We start from the raw sequence: 24890 nt of genomic DNA on the forward strand, positions 1-24890 counted from the left end.
GACATTTTGCATGACTCTTGTAAGATGTCCTTTTTTAACACCTGATATGATGTTTTAAGTACTTTCAAGTACAGATGCCCTTCATGTAAATAACTTAAATGCAATATGCAGTTCATTCATTTGTATGGAGGTTCATTTAAAGGTGGTCTATCAACTTTAGCAATGATGACTTTTCTTAAAAGTTGAGTCATGAAATCTTAGTCTCATTTAAAATGAAGCCCTCAATGTGAACATACCATAGAACTACCAAAATAGAATACAATTAAATTAATTAAATCAAAACAAGCACAACTTGTAAATATCAAATATGGATCAATGTGATGTACCAATATGCAGGTCCCTAAGGTCAATATTACAAAACGTTCAGAAAACCATTCTCTTTGTGTTTAACACTATGATCAGCAATTAAGTTGTGAATTGCGTTAAACCCATGCTAAAGGCAAGAAATGTCCTTCTGCACTGAGGTGACAGCAGTAAATAAGTATTAACTGCTTAGAGTTAATGCTAAATGTGGTGACAGAGAGACAGTGTATATTGTAATGAATAAAAAAAGGGAATCAAGATCAAATGAATACTCACATACTGTATGTGATGACTTTTGTTTTTAATTCATTCAGATTAAAAAAGGTTCAAATGATCACACAAAACAGAACACATTGTACATAACATTTTCTACACTAGGAACAACATCTTAAAATTAAATTAATTCAATATATTGTGCTGGTTCAAATCATACACAAATTGATTCACATAGAAAACACCTACGATACATTTAATTTCCTACAATAGGGGTGACATGTCTTCTGAAATGTATACAGATTCAACATACTACAGTATACAGGTTCAGGGGATCATAAACTCACAGAAAAAACATTTAATTATGTAGCTTGGTTTAACAACAAATTATTCACTCTGCAGTGATTCATAAAAAGAGCGTGCAGCAGCTGGCAAGTAGTTGAGCATGGTCATCAGATCTTGGTACTTGTTTTTTTTGATGGGCAGAGGACTCTCATATGCTCTAGGGTAGTGGCTTGCAAAATAGGGAGGTTGAGGTGTAGCTCCTTGTTTTGGTTTGGAGATCAGCCACGACTTCCATCCCTCAAATAGACTGTGGCTCTGTTTGGCGTACAGATTCCAAGGATCCTCAACTGAAATTAGAACAGAAACATTTTAAGTTCCTGACATCAATAAACAACTTTCACAGTCAAGCATTAGGATATTTTATTGTTAGAACATGTTGCATGTTGATGGGATGTTAGTAAACTATTCTCTGTGCAATACCTGTGACTTTTAACCACCTCACTGAGGTGATCTGTAGTCCAGCTGGTCGCTTGAGGACAGAATCTGGGAGGTGCCTGAAGCCTGAAGCCGAAATTGAGACTCTGCTGTTTGAAAATGTCCCTATAAACCCAGAATTTTGCAGATGATGTGGTATTATTCTCTTTGTAGAGTCGGTACATTCGCAACAAATTCAGATCAGGGCTGAGGTATTCTCTGTGTACATCCCCCTTCATCCGTGAGTAGTGGTTCTGGGTTCTTGGGAAAGATAGAATGTGCTCCTTGATGCCCTCTTTCACTGTAGCATGTATCCGATGTGGCCTGTAAGGAGACAACAAGGTGTTGTTAAACTTGTATTCTCTCAATGGTCTAGGGACCTGCCTTAGAGTGCAACTGTGTCGCTATAACCGGGGTACAAATCCCGGTCACGCCATTGCCGTTTGTGGCCGGGGGTCCTGTAGGGCGGCGAGAATTAGGCCAGTGCTGTCCGGTGGGAGGGGGAAGGTAATCGGCACTCAGTCCTCAATGCTCAGGTGGTAGTTGGACAGCTTAGTTACCATCATTTTGTTTAAAAGTAATAAACATTTTTATATTTTTGTTTCAGAATTCGCTATTCATCCATTCGATACTCTATGTTAATGTTTAGAAGATTGTTTAGAGCACTGCTATAGTGAAATAATCCAGGCTGGAATCCATAGCGCATTACCTATTGCTATGCTTCCCTCTTCCATCTTCTAAAGGAGACCTAGCCTCAGTAGCCTGATCTGGAGACCCTGCAACCTCACCTGCCTCAGCTAACTTTTCCTGAATAACCTGACCAAAACAATTACATTTCAATTAGCAGGTTATTAAAAACTAGTACAGAGAATACAATATGTTTGTAATTGATATTCATATAGACATTAATTCATATTTTTACTTGCCTGAAGACGGCTGTTGGTTAGCTGGAACACAGACATGAAAGTAACCTTGCACACATTCAATCTCTGGCCTGCTTGCTGTACAGGGTATTTGAAGGTTTGTTTCCGTCGTTTGTTCTCCTTTGTATCCTCAGGTTTACGTCTCCGTTTCACCTCATGCTGCAATAAAAATTGACAATGATGAATTCAGAATTTAATATACTGTAGCACATTCAGGATATTGCTTGATCAGGACCTCCATCTTTCACACACTCCCAATCTATACACAGAATGAGTTTGTATTGCACCATTGTTGCAACACAGCACTTTTAGAGTTAACGTTAATGTACGTATCATTACTGTCAAAGTTAAACTATGCAAGTGTTCAATATAGCTATTATAATAATAGGCGTTTTGTCTTATTTCTAACCTGTTCTAAGCCGGAGAGAATCAACGCTTGTTGTTTCTCGTATGTTTCTCGTTCGTTCATCAGTCAACTTTCCACAATCCTTTCTGCACGTCGTGGAACACGCTCTTCCCTGTAGGATACAGTGTAACTAGCTAGCTACTGTAGCCATGTCAATTCATCCGGTGGACGGAGAAAAAGTAGCTAGCTATGTTTCTTCTATAATCTAGCAATAACATTTGTAACGATAATGTATGAGTTAGTAGCCAACGAACTTTAGCTAATATGTTTTCTCTATAGTTACAAATTAGACAACCCAGAACATACATGTTAGTTACTGTACTCTATAGCTAGCTAGCTTGATTGTTTGATATACGGTTCTTCCACATACCTCTTTTGGACAGCTTTTCCCAGTTTTTTCTTGACCCTTACGATTTGTATAGGGTTTTCCCACATCCCGTAAGATCTTCCTTTGCCTGTCTTTCCATTCTTTTAGTTTTGTTTTAAGTTTCTTTCCCACATTTCTGCGATTTTCATCAGCAACAGAAAGGTTGTGCACTTGTCCGTCCATTCTGAGTGGTGCACATAAACGGTTATTCCACGAGAGCCTATCTTTAAATTTAAAATTATTGTTAATTAGCGCGTGGAAAGCTTGTGAAACCGGTTCACTATAGAAAAATGGTGTCCAATAATGATTTTTCATGTATATCTCTTGTTTTTTAAATGTCACATATATGGTTCTTCGTCTGTAGGATTCGTATGTGCAACAGTACAATGACAGAGTGTCCTGTAGGTTGTCGTGGTGACCCATCTAGTTGGTGTTGTCCTTGGTATGCTCCATGATGGCCATCAGAGCCAGCCAAGTCTCCTTGGCAGTAGGAAGGATCTGATTAGCTGGCAGGATGAAACCATAGCGACCGGTGTCTCTCAGCTCAAAGGTGTAGGAGTACTTGATGCCCTGGTTGTAGGTCCAATCAATGGTACCACCACTAGCCTGATCTGGAATTGACAAGAAAAAAGGGAATTGACAATAGTTAATGTCACAGAGTATATAACAGCATGTGTGCTCATGTTGATAGACTGTAGTGGACTGGAATGGCACGCGATGGGATCCATTTAAAGCAATTAATTGGTTAAGCCGGTGTTTGACACTTACAAATGGTGTTGATTATGCTGCCGTATCTGGAATTGACCGGAAAAAAGGGAAATGGCCTGGTCAAGGCTCTACAGTGGTGATTATCATGTCACACACCTGGAGATATTCCATCTCAGACAGATCCTTCAGAATAGTGAGCTGGACCTCATCCCTCGCAGTGATACGAAGGACCTGGTCCCTACAAAGACAGGAGAACCACTCAGCTTTCAACAACTATGCTTGGAGTTGAGAAAGAGAGAGAGAGAGAAAAGTGACCCAACAAAGACTATGGCTAAATGCCTGCTTACAGCATCACTTAAAGTTTTGTCAACATTCACCATAAGCTTTGCTTCCTCTTTAAAGTTGCTTCCTCTTTAAATCATTGAAGATATTGTCTGTCCTTTCCCCCCATGAGTAGTCATTTCTAATGATTCAGTTGAAGTGAGGATGGAAACGTAATAAACCCTGACTGTCGTTCAGTCAAAAGAAGCAACTCATGTCTCCAGAATCAAATCAAATCAAATGTATTTATATAGCCCTTCGTACATCAGCTGATATCTCAAAGTGCTGTACAGAAACCCAGCCTAAAACCCCAAACAGCAAGCAATGCAGGTGTAGAAGCACAGTGGCTAGGAAAAACTACCTAGAAAGGCCAAAACCTAGGAAGAAACCTAGAGAGGAACCAGGCTATGAGAGGTGGCCAGGTCCTCTTCTGGCTGTGCCAGGTGGAGATTATAACAGAACATGGCCAAGATGTTCAAATGTTCATAAATGACCAGCATGGTCAAATAATAATGATAATAATAATAATCACAGTAGTTGTCGAGGGTGCAGCAAGTCAGTACCTCAGGAGTAAATGTCAGTTGGCTTTTCATAGCCGATCATTAAGAGTATCTCTACCACTCCTGCTGTCTCTAGAGAGTTGAAAACAGCAGGTCTGGGACAGGTAGCACGTCAGGTGAACAGGTCAAGATTCCATTGCCGCTGGCAGAACAATCACAGGGGCAAGCATGACATATGGCATTATTACCCTTCCTATGGTTCCTCAATCTTTACATAGCAACTACTGGTGATATATCAAACATGACACCAAATAGAATTGGGCAGTTTTACAAACAATTTGTGCCATTGGTGTGTCCACTCACCCCTCAAAAGTCTCTTTGCCGAAAACGGCCACAAACAGCGCAGTCAAAATGAGCAGCCCCTTCATAGTGTAGACCACCAACTGCTAACAGTCAGTATCTGGATAACGTGTGAAATGCTTGATAATGCATGTGATATCAACAGAGAGATTTATCTTCTGGGTGATTTAAATATTGACTGACTTTCATCATGCTGCCCACTCAAGAGGAAGCTTCAAACTGTAACTAGTGCCTGCAACCTGGTTCAGGTTATCAATCAACCTACCAGGGTAGCTACAAACAGCACATAAATGAAATCAACATGTATTGATCACATCTTTACTAATGCTGCAGACAGGAGCTTGAAAGCAGTATCCAAATCCATTAGATGTAGTGATGATGATATAGTAGTCATATCTAGGAAAACCAAAGATCCAAAGGCTGGGCCTAATTAAACAGGTGCAGACTAACAGTGAAATGCTTACTTACGTGTAATTTTCCATCAAAGCGGAGTTAAAGATGAGGTAAAAAGAAATAGTAACACTAGGAATAAATACACAGTGAATAACTAATAAAAATACACATTTAAAATAATATGGCAAAATACAGGGAGTACCAGTAACGAGTTGATGTGCAGGGGTACGAAGTACAGTTGAAGTCGGAAGTTTACATACACCTTAGTCAAATACATATTATCTCAGTTTTTCACAATTCCTGACATTTATTCCTAGTACACATGCCCTGTTTTAGGTCAGTTAGGATCACCACTTTATTGTAAGAATGTGAAATGTCAGAATAATAGTAGATAGTAGATTTATTTCAGCTTTTATTTCTTTCATCACATTTCCAGTGGGTCAGAAGTTTACATACACTCAATTAGTATTCGGTAGCATTGCTTTTAAATTGTTTAACTTGGGTCAAACATTTTGGGTAGCCTTCCACAAGCTTCCCACAATAAGTTGGGTGAATTTTGGCCTACTCCTCCTGACAGAGCTGGTGTAACCGAGTCAGGTTTGTAGGCCTCCTTGCAAGCACACGCTGTTTCAGTTCTGCCCACATATTTTCTATAGGATTGAGATCAGGGTTTTGTGATGGCCACTCCAATACCTTGACTTTCTGTCCTTAACCATTTTGCCACAACTTTGGAAGTATGTTTGGGGTCAATGTCCAATTTGAAGACCCATTAGCGACCAAGCTTTAACTTCCTGACTGATGTCTTGAAATGTTACTTCAAAATATCCACATATTTTTCCGACCTAATGATGCCATCTATTTTGTGATGTGCACCAGTCCCTCATGCAGCAAAGCACACCCACAATATGATGCTGCCACCCCCGTGCTTCACGGTTGCGATGGTGTTCTTCGGCTTGCAAGCCTCCTCCTTTTTCCTCTGAACATAAAGATAGTCATTATGTCCCCATGTGCAGTTGCAAAACGTAGTCTGGCTTTTTTATGGCCTTTTAGTAGCAGTGGGTTCTTCCTTGCTGAGCGGCCTTTCCGCTTATGTCGATATAGGACACGTTTTACTGTGGATATAAATACTTTTGAAGCTGTTTCCTTCAGCATATTCACAATGTCCTTTGCCTTTGTTCTGGGATTGATTTGCACTTTTCACACCAAAGTACGTTCATCTCTAGGAGACAGACAGTCTCCTTCCTGAGCGGTATGAAAACTGTGTGGTCGCATGGTGTTTATACTTGCCTTTGTACAGATGAACGTGGTACCTTCAGGTGTTTGGAAATTACTCCCAAGGATGAACCAGACTTGTGGAGGTCTACAATTTTTTTTCTGGGGTCTTGGCTGATTTCTTTTGATTTTCCCATGATGTCAAGCAACGAAACACAGAGTTTGAAGGTGGGCCTTGAAATACATCCACAGGTACACCTCCAATTGACTCAAATGATGTCAATTAGCCTATCAGAAGCTTCTAAAGCCATGACATCATTTTCTGGAATTTTCCAAGCTGTTTAAAGGCACAGTCAATTTAGTGTATGTAAACTTCTGACCCACTGGAATTGTGATACAGTGAATTTTAAGTGAAATGATCTGTCTGTAAACAATTGTTGGAAAAATTACTTGTGTCATGCACAAAGTAGATGTCCTAACCTTCTTGCCAAAACTATTGTTAGTTTAAAAAGACATTTGTGGAGTGGTTGAAAAATGTGTTTTAATGACTCCAACCTAAGTGTATGTAAACTTCCGACTTCAACTGTAGGTATGTACAACACATATAGGTAAGGGTAAAGTGACTAGGCAACAGGCTAGATAATAGTTGCAGCAGTGTGTGTGTGTGTGTGTGCGTGTGTGTGTGTGTGTGTGTGTGTGTGTGTGTGCGTGTGTGTGTGTGTGTGTGTGTGTGTGTGTGTGTGTCCACACACATCCAGCTGGCATAGAAGAGAGGAGAGGAACATGCAGATCAACTCAAAGAAAAACAAGGGAAAGAGAAAATGGAGTGAACATTTATTATGAGATGAGGAATAAGTGAACTCAATGACTTACATCGAAATGCATTTACATATTCTTTACCCCTTTACACTTGTGTGTATAAGGTCGTAGTTGTGGAATTGTTAAGTTAGATTACTCATTGGTTATTACTGCATTGTCGGAACTAGAAGCACAAGCAATTTTCAAGATTTTACTGAGTTACAGTTCCTATAAGATAATCAGTCAATTTAAATAAATTAGGCCCAAATCTATGGATTTCACATGACTGGAAAGGCACAGCCTTGGAGGGCATAAGCCCACCCACTTGGGAGCCAGGTCCAGCCAATCAGAATGAGTTTTTCCCCACAAAAGGGCTTTATTACATACAGAAATACTCTTGTTTCATCAGCTGTCCGGGTGGCTGGTTTCAGATGATCCTGCAGATGAAGAAGCCGGAAGAGGAAGTCCTTGGCTGTTGTGGTTATATGTGGTCTGCGGTTGTGAGGGCAGTTGGACATACTGCAAAATTCTCTAAAACGACTTTGGAGGTGGCTTATGGTAGAGAAATTAACATTAAATGATCTGCCAACAGCTTTGGTGGTCATTAGTCTAGTCAGCATATACATTTGACACTCCCTCAAAACTTGAGATATCAGTGGCATTGTGCTGTGTGACCTTTTATTGTCCCCAGCACAAGGTGCACCTGATCTGGCTGTTTAATCATCTTCTTGATATGCCACCCCTATAAGGGCACAAGGTTAGACCCAGATGCAGACACAGGAGGCAGATGGTTAGAGTCTTTGTTTATTAATGTCCAAAAGGAGTATGAAAGAGAAAGGTCGTGGACAGGCAAAAGGTCAAAACCAGATTCTTGGTCCAAGAGGTAAAGAGTGGCAGACAGGCTCGATGTCATGGCAGGCAGAAGGGTCAGGCAGGCGGGTACGGAGTCCAGAGAAACGGGCAAGGGTCAAAACCAGGAAGACTAGAAAAAAAATAATAGAAAACAGGAGCATGGTAAAAACCACGCTGGTTGACTTGAAAACATACAAGACGAACTGGCACAGAGTGACCGGAAACACAGGGATAAATACACTTAAGCGACACCTGGAGGGGGTGGAGAAGAACAGGTGAAACAGACAAGCGTGACGCCTGTCTGGTGGATAGGTTATCTTGGCAAAAGAGAAATGCTAACAGGGAGATTTGTGCACAACATTTGAGAGAAATATGTTTTTTTGTGCATATAGAACACTTCTGGGATCTTTTATATCAGCTCATGAAACATCGGACCAACATTTTACATGCCCTGCATATCTCCTGACATTCATGTCAGAGATTATTTGCAGTTTCTCTAACAATCTAACTAATTCAAACCAACATACGTGTACATTAAACCAGGTGAAATGATCCAATGGGTTTATTACACCCATTACCCTTCTAAACCACATGCCCAGGGTAACCTTGCTGAACCTCTTTAGACATGTGTTAGGCCACAAACCTTGAAGACAGAGAAACACCAAAACTGCTTTAGAAGCCACATCACTCCCTAGACATATTTGTCAGGTCCATATTGACCACACCCACAGGGGACTTCTTTTCATTTTGAAGACATTTTAAAACAACATGTTTTTGCATTTTCTTATGTTACTAAAGTCCTTTTTTTTTGACACACAAGTTCAAATATGTTTTTTCATATACAGTTTGTACCTCTCCACGAGAGATTACTTCAACCATTACAACCTTTCTCTCTGCTTCATTTTGACATCACCTAAAGAGCTTGGCAAAGTGTTAAAAATGAAATAGACAAAATCAGGTATAACAGTTGACATTTATTGATCTCTTTCTGGCCTGGAAAGAACCATGGTAGACTTAATGGTACATCTAGGCTTTTCCTATATATGTACAACAGTACAATGACAGTGTCCTGTTGGTTGTCGTGGTGACCCATCTAGTTGGTGTTGTCCTTGGTATGCTCCATGATGGTCATCAGAGCCAGCCATGTCTCCTTGGCAGTAGGAAGGATCTGATTAGCTGGCAGGATGAAACCATAGCGACCGGTGTCTCTCAGCTCAAAGGTGTAGGAGTACTTGATGCCCTGATTGTAGGTCCAATCAATGGTACCACCACTAGCCTGATCTGGAATTGACAAGAAAAAAGGGAATTGACAATAGTTAATGTCACAGAGTATATAACAGCATTGTTTATATTATTCAGATGGAGTGTGCTCATGTTGATAGACCGTGGTGGACTAGAGTGTACTGGAATGGCACGCGATGGGATCCATTTAAAGCAATGAATAGGTTAAGCCAGTGTTTGACACTTACAGATGGTGTTGATTATGCTGCCGTATCTGTAGGAGGTTCCGTACAGGGAAGCCAGATCAGTGATAGCCTTCCTGGCCAGGTTGTGCTGTGGGCAGATAATAAAAGTAACCTAATGTTAAAGTACCCTGTTGGAGCCTCCCTTCCCCTGGTGAGGCCACATGTAGTGGAGAATGCAGGCAGGGTGCCGCCTATAGGCACGGATGCCACAAGTTGTTACCAAACATGTCAAAGACAACTAGTTGATGGATGCTGAACTCACCAGTTCGCTCTCGTCCTTGCAGGGGGTCCTGGTGTAACCATAGGGATAGAGGAGCATCTGGGAATAGGAATGGATGGACACGAAAGCCTGCAGGTTGCCATGAGACTTGACAAAGTCCACGATGGACTTGACCTCAGACTCAGAGTGAGCCTTGGGTCCACGGTAAGTCTCAGAGCAGGGGCTGTCACTGGCACCGGGACCTACCAAAGATAACAGAGGAGATAGACAAAAGGACAAAAGTATAAAAGAGATTAGTGCCAGACTAAAAAATAACAATGCACATTTTCCACAGTAAAATACTGTCTCACCAGGTGCAAGGAGATACCTCTTTATTTGACAAAAAAATGTAGATTTGGTCTCTTATTGAGTTTGTGACATCTGAATCTTTTGTATTTCAGTGAACATTTAAGTGAACTGGAAAATATACCTCCAAAACCAGCATCCCAGTTTCTGTTGGGGTCAGTTCCAATGCAGGAAGAGCCAGGGTTGGGCTTCCTGGTCTTACGCCACATACGGTTCTGTGGAACATGAAAGGTTGATGAAGTCAGAGAGAAGTCAAATGACAAAACAGGATACAACACTGAGATTTGTGAAAATTAGATTCGATAGTTGATATTTGGTACAGATGTAGGATCTTAATTTGATCACCCTGTAGCAGGATAACTTTTAAAATGTGCAGTGTATTTGAGGTTTGAAAAGACTTCTGAAGTTTAATTTCCACTTTGACATTTCAGATTTGATTTGCGATTGCAACAAATGTATCAACCCTTAAAAAATTGTCCATTAATTATAATCCACATTATAATTCAAATGTCCTGTTGCTACAGGATTATGTTCATGCTGTAGCAAACTGGCTCACATATGTGCAAGAGATTCAGATCACACACACGTGTAACATGGAGTTAATAATCAAAGAGGTGGAGCGATATAACGTGATGTAAACGCAATGTAACATTTAGTAATCATAGCGATCAAGTACGGAACATTAACCTAAAATGTACCGTAAATGACACATTTTCTGTTGTGAGCGACTCACGCTAGTGTGGGTGTAGTAGTAGCCATCAGGGTTAGTCACAATCTCCAGGAAGATGTCCATCTTGTCCAGGATGGCGGTGAGGGCGGCGTCACGTCCGTAGTCGGTAACAATCTGGACATGGAAACAGAAAGATGATATCATAAATCTTACATGATGACTGCCCATACATAGTGAGTAATAGTGGGAGTGATACAGTGGTTTGGTGAACAGATGCGTAGATGAAGAGAGGGGAAAGGTTTAAAGACTGTCAGGGAGTTAGCGCTGATGCACCTTCTTTGCGAACCAGGTGCCGCTAGCCTGTGTCACCCATTCCCTGGAGTGGATTCCAGTGTCAAGCCAGATACCAGGTTTGTTGGTTCCACCAGTGGTAAACTAGAAAATAGAGAAGGGGGGGTGTAATGAACATCTACCGTAATCCTCAAATACTGTAAACTTGAGACATTTAACATACAACCAAGCACTTAATTAACATGTACCAAAAAATGGTGTCTCATCCAGGATCAGGCAAAAACTAGGCTTGTATGTCTCTATTAGATTTATATTTCACGTGTAAAGAGTGCTCGTTAGTTATATGACAAGGCCCACTGTGGTCAGGAACTTACCTTGAGCACATTCAGGGGGCGTCCCTGGTAGCTCTGGCCAATCACAATCTTGCTAACCAGGTTGGGATTCTCAGCCACCAGCATGTCCTGGAAAGCGTAGATCTGGAGAGAGAGAAAGAGAGATGTTACAGTCAACTCAAACAATATTCTAGGTGTCATGTCAGACCATGTCACTGTCATGTCACTCTTATGTGGATCTTATGATAACAGTTTTAATAGTGTCTGCCTGAATGTGTGCTGCTCTGAGTGGTCATGTGAAATGGGCTGTCCCATTTCTCCTTGCCGCTTGCGTTTCGGGATACAGAACTTACGTCGGCTATGGTGTGGTAGTTGGAGTAGTCGTAGTCATCACTGGTTCTGGGGGCAGTGGCGCGGGCAGAACTCAGCATCTGCTCCTTCTCCTCATCCAGCATAACCTGTGGGCAAAAGGGAGGTCAAAAGTCACGACAAGGCTTATTCAACCATCGTATTTATTTACTGTAAGTCACGACATGGATTTACACATTTCAAGATCAGCCAAGACGAAGTAAGACGGAAGTAATCACCCTGACCTCAGTCACTTTCTCCCTGACACAGAAAGCAGTCCTACCTGCAGGTCCTTGATCATGATGAAGTACTCAATGTCCTCGGTCTCCAGGAAGGCCTTGACGGTCTGCAGGCTGGTGAAGGGAACTCTGATGTCCACAGAAGTGGGGAGGTCAGTGGTCTCCATCCACACATCCAACTGGGACAGAGGAGAGGAATGGCACGTTAGGATAACAAACCAACACAATGGGCCGGTCTCCCAGACACAGATTAAGCCTAGTCCTGGACTAAAATGTTTGCCGATATAAGTGTTTTGAGCAGCTATAGTGAAAGGGAAATGGCCTGGTCAAGGCTCTACAGTGGTGATTATCATGTCACATACCTGGAGATATTCCATCTCAGACAGATCCTTCAGAAGAGTGAGCTGGACCTCATCCCTCGCAGTGATACGAAGGACCTGGTCCCTACAAAGACAGGAGAACCATTCAGCTTTCAACAACTATGCTTGGAGTTGAGAAAGGGAGAGAAAAAAGTTACCCAACAAAGACTGTGGCCAAATGCCTGCTTACAGCATCACTTACAGTTTTTGTCACCATTAACCATGAGCTTTGCTTCCTCTTTACAGTTATCATTGAAGACATTATCTTTCCGTTCCCTCCCATGACTAGTCATTTCTAATGATTCAGTTGAAGCGAAGATTGAAAAGTAATAAAGCCTGACTGTCGTTCAGTCTAAAGAAGCAACTCATGTCTCCAGAATCACAGGGGCAAGCATGACATATGGCATTATTACCCTTCCTATGGTTCCTCAATCTTTACATAGCAACTACTGGTGATATATCAAACATGACATCAAATAGAATTGGACAGTTTTACAAAAATTTGTACCATTGGTGTGTGCACTCACCCCTCAAAAGTCTCCTTGCCGAAAACGGCCACAAACAGCGCAGTCAAAACGAGCAGCCCCTTCATCGTTGCCTATGGAGTAGAGCCACAGGCAGTAGCCTCCACCTTTTATGCTACGCGCCAGATCACATGACCAAACCACGACCTTGCTTAAGGGTACTTACGTGTTATGCCTGCTGCTTTGCTTCCCACGCTACCTCGGAGATATTTGGAAGTACCAGACGGCTGGTTTCTGCACCTTTTGCATCAGTTCTGCCAGCAGTTTTATGCATTTATACATGTCTTTATGAATAAATCTGAAACAAACATATATACTGTAGTTTCAGGGACGGTTCCAGACATAAGCAAACATAAGCGATCACTTAGGGCCCCTGACTCCCCCCCCAAAAAAATGTATATATACAGTGAGCTCCAAAAGTATTGGGAGAGTGACAACTGTTTTATTTATTTTGGCTCTGTACTCCAGATACAATGACAATGTGGTTTAAAGTGCACTGTCAGCTTTCATTTTAAGGTATTTTCATCCATATCATGTGAACAGTTTAGAAATTGCAGCACTTTTTATACATAGTCTCCACATTTTAGGGGAGCAAAAGTTTTGGGACAAATTTCCTTCTACTTAAGTTTTTTTTACTAGGCAAGTCAGTTAAAAACAAATTCTTATTTATATTGACAGCCTACCCCAGCGACACTGGGCCAATTGTGTGCCACCCTATAGGACTCCCAATCACAGCCAGTTGTAATGCAGCCTGGATTTGAACCAGGAACTGCTGTGACCTCTCTTACACTGAGATGCAGTGCCTTAGGTCGTTGCGCCACTCGGGAGCCAAACTGTGTACAGTATGTGTATTCATGTGTAGTAAAAAGTAAAGTATGTGGGCCCATATTCATAGCACACAATGACCACAACAAGCTTGTTACTCCACAAACTTGTTGGATGCATTTTCTGTTTGTTTTGGTTGTATTTCAGATTATGTTGTGCCCAATACAAATGTATGATAAATAATGTATTGTGTCATTTTGAAGTCACTTTTATTGTAAATAAGAATAGAATATGTTTCTGAACACTTCTTCATTAATGTGGATGCTAACATGATTACGGATAATCCTGAATGAATCGTGAATAATGAGTGAGAAAGTTAGACACAGAAATATCATAACCCCCCAGGACAATGCTAACCTCCCCTTTTATTTTTTGTAATGGTGAACTTTAGCAAGTCTTTGATGCATGACATTTGTGTGTCTGTAATGAGAAGGGCAGGCTTTAAGTTGATACTGCTGCTCTGATTGACACTGTCTCCGTCCACTAGCTTCATATTTCACCCGATCACCTCTGAGCTCATGTTTCGGTCTGATCATATAAAATAACTCACCAACAGTAACTTTTGAACCCTTCAAGCTAGAGACACCAAACAAACTTTAACATGTTAAGGCTATACTAACGTCAAGTTCTTGAACTTTTTTAGCAATTGTAAGTATACACATACATTTGCAAACATTTGCATAAAATAACTCAACAACAATAACTCTTGAACCGTTCAAGCTAGATACACCAAGCCAACATTAAAATGTTCAGGTTATCCCAATTTCAAATTGTTTCAAACTTTTATAAACTATAGCAAAACAACTATTGTACAAAATACTAGGAACATCTTCCTAATATTGAGTTGCCCACACTTTTACTCTCAGAACAGCTTCAATTCATCGGGGCATGAACTCTATAAGGCGTCAAAAGCGTTCCACTGGGATTCTGGCTTATGTTGACTCCAATGCTTCCCATAGTTGTGTCATGTTGGCTGGATGTCCTTTGGGTGGTGAACCATTTTTGATACACACGGGAAACTGTTGAGTGTGAAAAACCCAGCAGCTTTGCAGTTCTTGACGCACTCAAACAGGTGTGCTTGGGACCTACCACCATACCCCGTTCAAAGGCACTTCAATATTCTGTCTTGCCCATTCACCCACTGAATGGCACATACAGTATAAACAATCCATGTATTAATTGTCTTAATTGAGGCTTGTTAAATCCACTTCAAATGTTACAGCTGTTTAAGTAACCGCATTAACAAAACGTTCTCTAACTTTATAAACAACTGACATTTGGACCATTTTCCCAACAAGTCAGACAAAAAGTTAGATTGTATGACATCTTCATCTACTTCTCTATTATTCAAATATGAAGTTGGAAAAAAAATATGTCCTACCGATCAAACGTTACAGCTGTTTTATTAACTTCTTATGGCTGCAGAGGCAGTATTGAGTAGCTTGGATGAAAGGTTCCCAGAGGTGCCCAGAGTAAACGGCCTGCTCCTCAATCCCAGTTGCTAATATCTGCATATTATTAGTAGTATTAGATAGAAACCACTCTGAAGTTGTTTCTAAAACTGTTTGAATGATGTCTGTGAGCATAACAGAACTCATATGGTAGGCAAAAACCTGAGAAGAAATCCAAACAGGAAGTGGGAAATCTGAGGTTGGTCGATTTTCAACCCAGCCCCGATTGAATACACAGTGGGATATTGGTTATGTTGCACTTCCTAAGGCTTCCACTAGATGTCAACCGTCTTTAGAAACTTGTTTGAGGATTCTACTATGAAGTGGGGGCTCATAAGGGCTGTTTGAGCCAGGTGTCTAGCAGATTGCCACAGGCTCTGAGGCGCGGTCACGAGAGAGTTAGCTCTCGTTCCATTGCTTTTCTACAGACATAGGAATTCTCCGGTTGGAACATTGACGTTTTATGTTAAAAACAACCTAAAGATTGATTCCATACATCGTTTGACATGTTTCTACAGACAGTAACAGAACTTTTTGACATTTTGTCTGCAACTAGGGAACGCGCTTCATGACTTTGGATTTGTTTACCAAACGTGCTAACAAAAGTAGCTCTTTGGACATAAATGATGAACATTATCGAACTAAATCAAACATTTAATGTGGAACTGGGATTCCTGGGAGTGCATTCTGATGAAGATCATCAAAGGTAAGTGAATATTTATAATGCTATTTCTGACTTCTGTTGACTCCACAACATGGCGGGTATCTGCATGGCTTGTTTTGGCGCTGTACTCAGTTTATTGCATGGTGTGCTTTTTACGTAAAGCTTTTTTGATATCTGACAGCCGTTGCATTAAGGGGAAGTATATCTTTAATTCCATGTATAACACTTGTATTTCATCAACATTTATGATGAGTATTTCTGTAAATGGATGTGGCTCTCTGCAAAATCACCAGATGTTTTGGAAGCAAAACATTACTGAACATAACGCGCCAATGTAAACTGAGATTTTTGGATATAATTATGAACTTTATCGAACAAAACATACATGTATTGTGTAACATGAAGTCCTCTGAGTGTCATCTGATGAAGGTGGGATTAACAACAAGTTTATCTTTAAAATGGTGTATAATACTTGTATGTTTGAGGAATTTTAATTATGAGATTTCTGTTGTTTGGATTTGGCGCCCTGCACTTTCACTGGCTGTTGTCAAATCGATCCCGTTAACGGGATTTCAGCCGTAAGTAGTTTTAAGATATTAATACATTAACATGTGTGACATGAATTATCAACAGAATTGAGTAGCCAGCCAGGGGTTGGAACCGATTCAGGGAACAGAACCAAAAACCCGGAAAATAACATATTTCAAAGGAACAGAATCAGAACCGCAAATGAAAGTTATCTTTACTGTTCCGGAACATAACCGTTATTTTAAAAGCATGGGTACCGGTTAATAACGCTCTTTCTTTCCAGTTCCACAAAAGAAAACGCAACAAAGCACCAATGCAAAGTGCTCACTCTGCCTGGCTGCCAGCTGAAAACCTGACCCTCCCCCAAAGCATAGTCTATGGATTTGGCTAGTTTAGCTGCAACCGTTGCTAACAGGTGTATAAAATTGAGCACACAGCCATGCAATCTCCATAGACAAAAACATTGGGAGTAGAATGGCCACCTAGGATGCCACCTTTGCAACAAGTCAGTTCGTCAAATTTCTTCCCTGCTAGAGCTGCCCCGGTCAAATGTAAGTGCTGTTATTGTGAAGTGGAAATGTCTAGGAGCAACAATGGCTCAGCCACAAAGTGATAAGCCACACACGATCACTGGTCCGATGGACAAATCTAGGTTTGGCAGATGCCAGGAGAACGCCATCTGCCCAAATGCATAGTGCCAACTGTAAAGTTTGGTGGAAATGGACTAATGGTCTGAGGCTGTTTTTCATGGTTCGGGCTAAGCCCCTTAGTTCCAGTGAAGGGAAATCTTAACACTACAGCACACAATGACATTCTAGACGATTCTTGCTTCCAACTTTGTGTCAACAGTTTGGGGAAGGCCTTTTCCTGTTTCAGCATGACAATGCCCCCGTGCACAAAGCGAGGTCCATTCAGAAAGGGTTTGTCGAGATCCGTGTGGAAGAATTTGACTGGTCTGCACAGAGTTCTGACCTCAACCCCATTGAAAATCTCTGGGATGAATTGGAACGCCAACTGCGAGCCAGGCCTAATTGCCCAACATCAGTGCTTGACTTCACTAATGCTCTTGTGGCTGAATGGAAGCAAGTCCCTGCAGAAATGTTACAACAACTAGTGGAAAGCCTTCCTAGAAGAGTGCGGGCTGTTATAGCTGCAAAGGGGGGACCAACTCTATATTAATGCCCATGATTTTGGAATGAGATATTCGACGAACAGGTGTCCATATACTTTTGGTCATGTAGTGAATTTTAAATTGTATGTCAAAACTAAAGGACTTTAGTAACATCACAAAATGCAAAAACATGTTGTTTTAAAATGTCTTCCAAATGAAAAGAAGTGCCCTGTGGGTGTGGGAAATATTAACATGGCAAATATTTCTAGGGAGTGATATGGCTTCTAAAGCAGTTTTGGTGTCTCTCTGTCTCCAAGGCTTTTGGCTTGACCTGGTTGAATGCACAGGTATGGTGATTTGAACGAGTTAGATTGTTAGATAAACTGCAAATAATCTCAGACAGATGAACGTCTTTAGAGACATATAGGACATGTGGGGCATGTAAAAATATAAACACAACAAAACACAATCATTCTTAAACAATACATAACAAAATTATGTTTGATGTAAGTCATTGATTTCACTTATTCCTTGTCTCTAATTTTTCAAACGTGAGTACCGTAATAGTCAAAAGGACTCTGAGTCAGTCCTCAAAAAGGGTTGCGACAACCCTTGGGGCCATATCTTTTACAGTACAGAATACAAACACAGGCAAACTAAGCAAATGGAACAGTAAGGGAAAAACAGAAAATCTGGTCCATTCACATTGTCCTTCTTGGTATCTGCTCCAGAAATACTCACCATTAGAGTTACATCAGAGTTGGTGTGGGAAACAGAACAGCAGGAGAAAACACCTGAAGAAGAAAACATCAACTTACTGTAACTAACCAAGGTCAAAGGTGGTGGGCAAGGTGTGTGGCTACACTCTTATTAATTACGATGAAAGGGGCTGCTCATCTTGACTATGCTGTTTGTGGCCGTTATCGACAAGGATACATTTGAGGCGTGAGTGATCATCATCAAGTACGGAAAATAAAGCACTTTGTGACAACTGCGGATGTAAGGGCTTTACAAATACATTTTGATTGATTGATGAAATTATTATCACTTGTTTGCTACAGCAGTGGTAGCTGAGAAAAGGGTAATGACATATGGTGTTGATTGTCACCCTTTCTCTTTTTAGGTTTCCCCCATCTCTTTATTACAATTATTGGGGATGATGACATCATCATTGTAATATCTGTACAGGCACCAGGTGCTTCAGATCACTTGGAAGGATGAGCTCCAGCACACTCTCCTGAAGGACCTGGCTGAGATTAAAGATCTCCAGGTGGGGCATAATAACAGTGATCATAATATGATTATTATTCTTCTTATACAGATGTCGGATCTTAATTTGACCTGTATTGTCGCAGCAAAATAATCCTGCAGCAACAGAATTTCAATGTTTAGTCCATAATGTTGCTTGATCGGTGGCTAGGTTATTAGCTGGTCAAAACGAAGCTGCATGAAAAGTGGAATGCTGTTAATATATATATCTGTATGTTCGTGCATGATTTCAGTGAATTTCTGTAAATCACTTAGCTCATCTGCGGCACATGAAAATGATCAGCAACAAAAAAGATATCAAATGAAGATCTGTAAATTGGAATATTAGAGGAAAACAATCAGAACAGAATTATCACAGCAGATCCCTTCTCATACTGTATAATGTATGATCAGTCCATTTGATCTTTTCCCATGTGTTGATTTGTGAGTTCATCTACATGTTCCTCTCCTCTCTTCTTTCCCAGCCGGATGTGTGTGGATGGATCCCACTGACCTCTCCACTCCTGTGGACATCAGAGTTCCCGTCACCAGCCTGCAGACCTACAAGACCTTCCTGAGGACCGAGGACATCTCTTACTCTGTCACAGTAAAGATGGACAACTTTCTGAGCTGGGGAGGAAAGAGAGCTCATCTGCCATTCTTACGCCATTCTTTAGTCATTGTTATTCTTCAAAAAGTAATAACTGTACAGACTATGACGCCACCAAAGTTATCCCCCTGACAATCTAATTATTCTTGAAAGAACCAAGGAGAGCGATCAGTGATATGAAACCTGTTGGATGAGGAGTGGAGCAGATGCTGAGTGCTTATGCCGCTGAGCCCAGAATACTGATTACTACACCAAATACCAGGTCAGTACCCAGTAACACAGCCGGGAAAGCCTCAGCATCTATCATAACATTGTCATAAGATTGCAAAATAAAACTGTCATAGGACTGCATAATAACTTTGCAGAAACTATCTCTCTTGCACTGACTCTATGCACACACACTGGACTCTACCCACACACACATTCTTACATTGACACCCCAACACACACACACACTTTCACACTCACCACTTATGCTGCTGCAACTATTATCTGTTGCCTAGTCACTTTACCCGTACTTATATGTACAGTACATAGCTACCTCAATGACCTCGTACCCCTGCACATTGACTCGATACTGGTACTCCCTGTATATAACCATCTTATTTTCTATCCCCTGTATATAGCCATGATATTTTTATTTGTTATTCACTGTGTATTTACTCCTAGTGCCACTATTTCTATTTTTCATGATTTATTTTATTTTATCTTTATCTCTGCGTAGTTGGAAAATGACCAGTAAATAAGCATTTCACTGTTAGTCTACACATGTTGTCTACGAAGCATGTGACAAACAGCATTTAATTTAATTTGACAACTCTGTCATAAGACTGCATAATAACACTGTCATAAGATTAAATACCAACATTGCCATAACAATGTTATTAGGCCTGTGTTAAAACTCCAGTCCTCAGAGCTCTTTGATTCTAATGTGAGATTCTCTTACTAGCTCTATCGCAATAGATCTACAGTTTCCAGGACATGATGGCTAAGAACCCCAACGTGGTGAGCAAGATCGTGATTGGCCAGAGCTTTGAGGGCTGCCCTCTGAATGTACTCTTAGTCATGTCAGTTCTAAAATACTTTTTTGGGGTGTTTGAAGATCACCAGGATTTTATTTGCATCTGTATTAATGTAAATACTCCACTTCTGTCTCTCATAGTTCAGCACTGAAGGTACCAACCGTCCTGGCATATTGATCATAACTGGAACCCACTCCAGAGAATGGGTCACTCAGATTAGCAGCACCTGGTTCGCCAAGAGGTGATTAACTTCTAGTCTCTTTCCTACCAGTCAGAGCCCCTATTTTGAATTTCTCCACATGCTCATGAGTCACAATGCAAACTCCAGTTTGCTGCTAGGAATATAAAAAATAGTATAATGAAGGCAACAAGGTCATTACAGTCGATTTACTATGATAACATATTACTATTGTTATTGTTATTAAGGGAGTTAAGTCTCTTTGTAGTAAGGCAATTCCAGTGCTGAGGATCAGAAACATATTGATTTAAAAGCATCATTGAGAAGGAGCGCTTGAGAGGGAGAACCATGTGTAATGGATGGATTTGGCTGATGGGTAGCAAAATAAATAATCGCATTGCGGTGATCAACTTGCTGTGGCAGTTTTCTAGCCTCATGCAGTAGGATCAGAAACAATAATAAACTACCTTAATATTCTGCGCAGGTTGATGCAGACCGATTAGGCTACTTCAAACACTTCAAGCTACCAGGAGTCAAAAGCCACCTGGGCAAACAATGGCTGAGGTGCACACAGATTATTTGGACAATAATATTGTGTGGAATCATTTTTATTAGGTTGGATGAAGTTTAACTAATGTCTAATTGTGTGGTCTTTGGTAGACAAAAGTGTCACAATACACAGCGGCATATTATTAAATTAGGGCATTTGAAGCCGAGCAGAGATCTTCACGCCTTGTACAAACCTGGCCTGATATTGCAAAGAAGATTTGTCTGGCCCCTTTGGAGATTTAGATAATTAAACAGTATTTTAGGGACTGCAGATTACCAGCGTGTAGCTGTTTTTACACATCAGTAATCTGTGTTCTCTTTTGGTGAATTCACCATTGTGCATGCCCTCCTTAAAGTCTGTTAAATTACAGCCAAAAGCTGTTTTATTAAGGGGTTTGTAGTGAGTCTCAGCCTCCTGGCAGAGGCAACAAGGTCTTTGGCTAAAATGTCCTGGTATTTGGTTAAGTTCATTGATTAGGGCTGTGGCACATTAAATGTTTTTTCAACCGGTGATTATCAAGCAAATAACTGCAGGTCTCACAGTAATTGACGGTTAATTAACATAAACACGTAGCATCTCCCAGCTTCCAGCCATAGCCTACCAGCCACTGATGTAGACCTTGGAACATCTACATTTTAAGTCTAAAAATCCATGTAATATAGCCGACACCATCACAATAAATCCATTATTTATTTTAGACAGGTCTAAAGAAACATGATACGAAGAAAATGTGATCTATTTCAGAAGAACAGAATAGCATACTCTGAGTTTTCATTATGTTAGGCTCTGATCTGGCTATGCCGTATGGCTGTAGGCTACACTAGTTCATTTAGCAGACAAGATTTGCTTATAATTCTGTGGGTCTAATCCTGAATGCTGATTGGTTAAAACCGCATTCCAGCTGGTGTCTTTTCCACAATTTACCACCGGCTAACTCTATGACGTTAAAATGCCTATTTACTGTGTTCCATCTGACTGTGCAATCCACTGTCTGGTGGAAGCCATAGGAATTGCAATCTTGGAGCTGGAATTACATGGAACCTTGGAGCTAAAAAAAACTACATTCCGGTTGGGTTTTCTTTGAATTTTTGCCTGCCATATCAATTGTGTTATAGTCTCATACATTATTTTAACATTTCTACAAACCTCAAAGTATTTTCTATCCAATGCTACCAATATATGCATATCCTGGCTTCTGGGCCCGTGCAACAAGCAATTTACTTTGGGCACGTCAGTCAGGCGGTAACTCAGTAAAATAGACCCTAGCCCTAAGAATTAAACACTTTTCCCGAGGTAATTATCATGCCAGCCAGGTAGGCTATACTCATGTTGTAAAGAAAAGCAATGTGCTTAATTGTAAGAGGCTAAGTTAAGAAAACAATATATTAGGCCTAGAAAATGGATGGGATCCTTCTCTTTTTAATAGTGGCCATCACTCTGTTTTCTCACGCAATTGCATAGCCTTTTGAAATGTTGCGCAACATGAGCTCATGGGCTCTCATTAAGTGTTTGATTCGATTTTGGATGACATTTGCATTGATGTCAGAGTGTTTAGAGAGACAATAGAGTGCTGAGTACCAGGCAGTTAGCAAGTTTGGTAGGCTACTAATTGACCATCAGAAGCATCAGAGCTTGGAGAAGCCTAGTTACCGTGACCCTTGGAACTTGACTGCTGATGTGGCGGTAATATGGTCACCATAACAGCCCTGTTCATGATGCCTGAAGCAAAATAGGCTCACAACATCAAAGATCCACCACCATTTTTTACCGTAAGTATGAATTACTTTTTTGTATATGCTTCTGTTTTTCAACGCCAAACCCACCACTGGTGTACGTGGCCAAAGAGCTCTATTTTCATGTAATTTGACCATAGCACTCGTTCCAATCCAAGTGCAAATGCCGTTTATCATACTCCAGGAGGTCCTATGGTCAGATGACATGAAAATAGAGCTCTTTGGCCGTAAGATGCCGTATGGAGGAATGGTCTAAGATCCCTCCCAATGTGTTCTCCAATCTCATACAACATTTTAGAAAAAGGCTGCGTTGTTATCCTTGCAAAGGGTAGGGTGCTGGAGTACTGAAAATAGGGGTATCAATCATTTTTACCTTATCTTTTTTTATTATTTTTATTACTTGTTAACCAAATCTCTTTCTATGAGAAACCATTTTTGCAATATAGCTCGGTATTTGTATTATTTAATTTATATGGTATTTTTTTGCTCAACTTTTATCAAGGGTGTCAATACTTATGGACCTGACTGTACCTCTATGATACTGTCATGTGAATGTCTGCTAAACAAAGTTGTACTGTATGTCTGTCTGGCAAAGATATGCAGTATCTAGCTCAAGCAAGTGATGATACCTACGTACAAGTCGACAAGAGTTCACTACAAAACACCTCTGTGAAAATGACCAATAGAAATGAGACCTAATTCGGTCATTTGTTGTGTAGTTCAATTAACTTTTTCAAGCACTGACATTAAAAAGGCTCAACAAAATCACCAGTTCGCATCAGAATATACATTGTGCGTTTTATTTAACATTCAATTTCCACAAGCTAATTGAGATCAGCCAGTTTAATCGAGGTAGAATACTGACAAAGTTAATCTATTCATGGTCAGGAGCTTTGAGTTGAAATTACAGAATTCTTGTTTATGGTTCCAGCACTTCACACACATGCCAGACGTCAGCCTCAGAAAGGTTTTGCACCCATCAAAAGCCCACGTTTTACGTTAAATTAACTTTTAAAATATATTATCTTCATCTCAAGAACAGCCACCAATGATACCTTTAGACAACATTCTTCAAACGTCACACACTTCGTCATAAAGCACAAATATTACTTCACATTTTCACATGTATCGGACATACCAAGGTGCTCCTTTCTGAGTACCATTACTATACCATCTCAGAATGCCCTCCTAAACCCCCATGATGATGCTTCATATTTCACCACTTGTACAGACCATCACAGTCGCAATTCCAGTGGGTCAGACGTTTACATACACTGAGTTGACTGTGACTTTAAACAGCTTGGAAAATTCCAGAAAATGATGTCATGGCTTTAGAAGCTTCTGTTAGGCTAATTGACATAGTTTGAGTCAATTGGAGGTGTACCTGTGGATGTATTTCAAGGCCTACCTTCAAACTCAATGCCTTTTTGCTTGACATCATGGGAAAATCAAAATAAATCAGCCAAGACCTCAGAAAATAAATTGACTTCCACCAGTCTGGTTCATCCTTGTGAGCAATTTCCAAACACTTGATGGTACCACGTTCATCTGTACAAACAATAGTACGCAAGTATAAACATCATGGGACGCATCCATCGTACCGCTCAGGAAGCAGACGCATTCTGTCTCCTAGAGATGAACGTACTTTGGTGCGAAAAGTGCAAATCAATCCCAAAATAACAGCAAAGGACCATGTGAAGATGCTGGAGGAAACAGGTACAGGTATCTATATCCACAGTAAAAGGAGTCCTATATCGACATAACCTGAAAGGCCGCTAAGCAAGGAAGAGGCCACTGCTCCAAAACAGCCATAAAATAGCCAGACTACGGTTTGCAACTGCACATGGGGACAAGATCGTACTTTTTGGAGAAATGTCCTCTGGTCTGATGAAACAAAAATAGAACTGTTTGGCCCTAATGATCATCGTTATGTTTGGAAGAAAAAGGGGGAGGCTTGCAAGCCAAAGAACACCATCGGAACCGTGAAGCACGGTGGTGGCAGCATTATGTTGTGGCCGTGCTTTGCTGAAGGAGGGACTAGTGCACTTCAAAAAATTGATG

At 40.7% G+C, this 24890-nt stretch overlaps 1 protein-coding gene across 2 annotated transcripts; it reads right to left on the reverse strand.

Annotated features, from left to right (window-relative positions):
* Positions 1-3382: 3382 nt before the first annotated feature.
* On the reverse strand, positions 3383-12994 carry LOC139416455 (carboxypeptidase A1-like). 2 transcript variants are annotated; one of them, XM_071165085.1, is made up of 11 exons: positions 12913-12977; positions 12389-12470; positions 12071-12205; positions 11793-11897; positions 11482-11583; positions 11150-11251; positions 10880-10990; positions 10271-10361; positions 9844-10043; positions 9585-9669; positions 3383-3582 (listed from the first exon to the last, which is right to left on the reverse strand). In XM_071165085.1, the coding sequence occupies exons 1-11, from the start codon at positions 12975-12977 to the stop codon at positions 3395-3397; spliced, it is 1266 nt and encodes a 421-aa protein (XP_071021186.1). In that variant the 3' UTR covers positions 3383-3394. The 2 variants fall into 2 exon arrangements, with proteins under 2 accessions (XP_071021186.1, XP_071021176.1); XM_071165075.1 differs by lacking the exon at positions 3383-3582 and adding an exon at positions 9070-9396 and having other exon boundaries at positions 12913-12994.
* Between the last annotated feature and the right edge of the window lie 11896 nt (positions 12995-24890).

Source organism: Oncorhynchus clarkii, chromosome 1, assembly GCF_045791955.1.
Source record: "Oncorhynchus clarkii lewisi isolate Uvic-CL-2024 chromosome 1, UVic_Ocla_1.0, whole genome shotgun sequence".
Lineage (NCBI taxonomy): Eukaryota > Metazoa > Chordata > Actinopteri > Salmoniformes > Salmonidae > Oncorhynchus > Oncorhynchus clarkii.

Coding starts and splice junctions, on each gene's coding strand:
- LOC139416455 (XM_071165085.1), bottom strand. CDS start 12,977: ATGAAGGGGCTGCTCGTTTTGACTGCGCTGTTTGTGGCCGTTTTCGGC. Junction 11,898..12,070: donor TCATGATCAAGGACCTGCAG/GTAGGACTGCTT, acceptor TTTTGCCCACAG/GTTATGCTGGATGAGGAGAA. Junction 3,583..9,584: donor CAGCATAATCAACACCATCT/GTAAGTGTCAAA, acceptor TGTCAATTCCAG/ATCAGGCTAGTGGTGGTACC.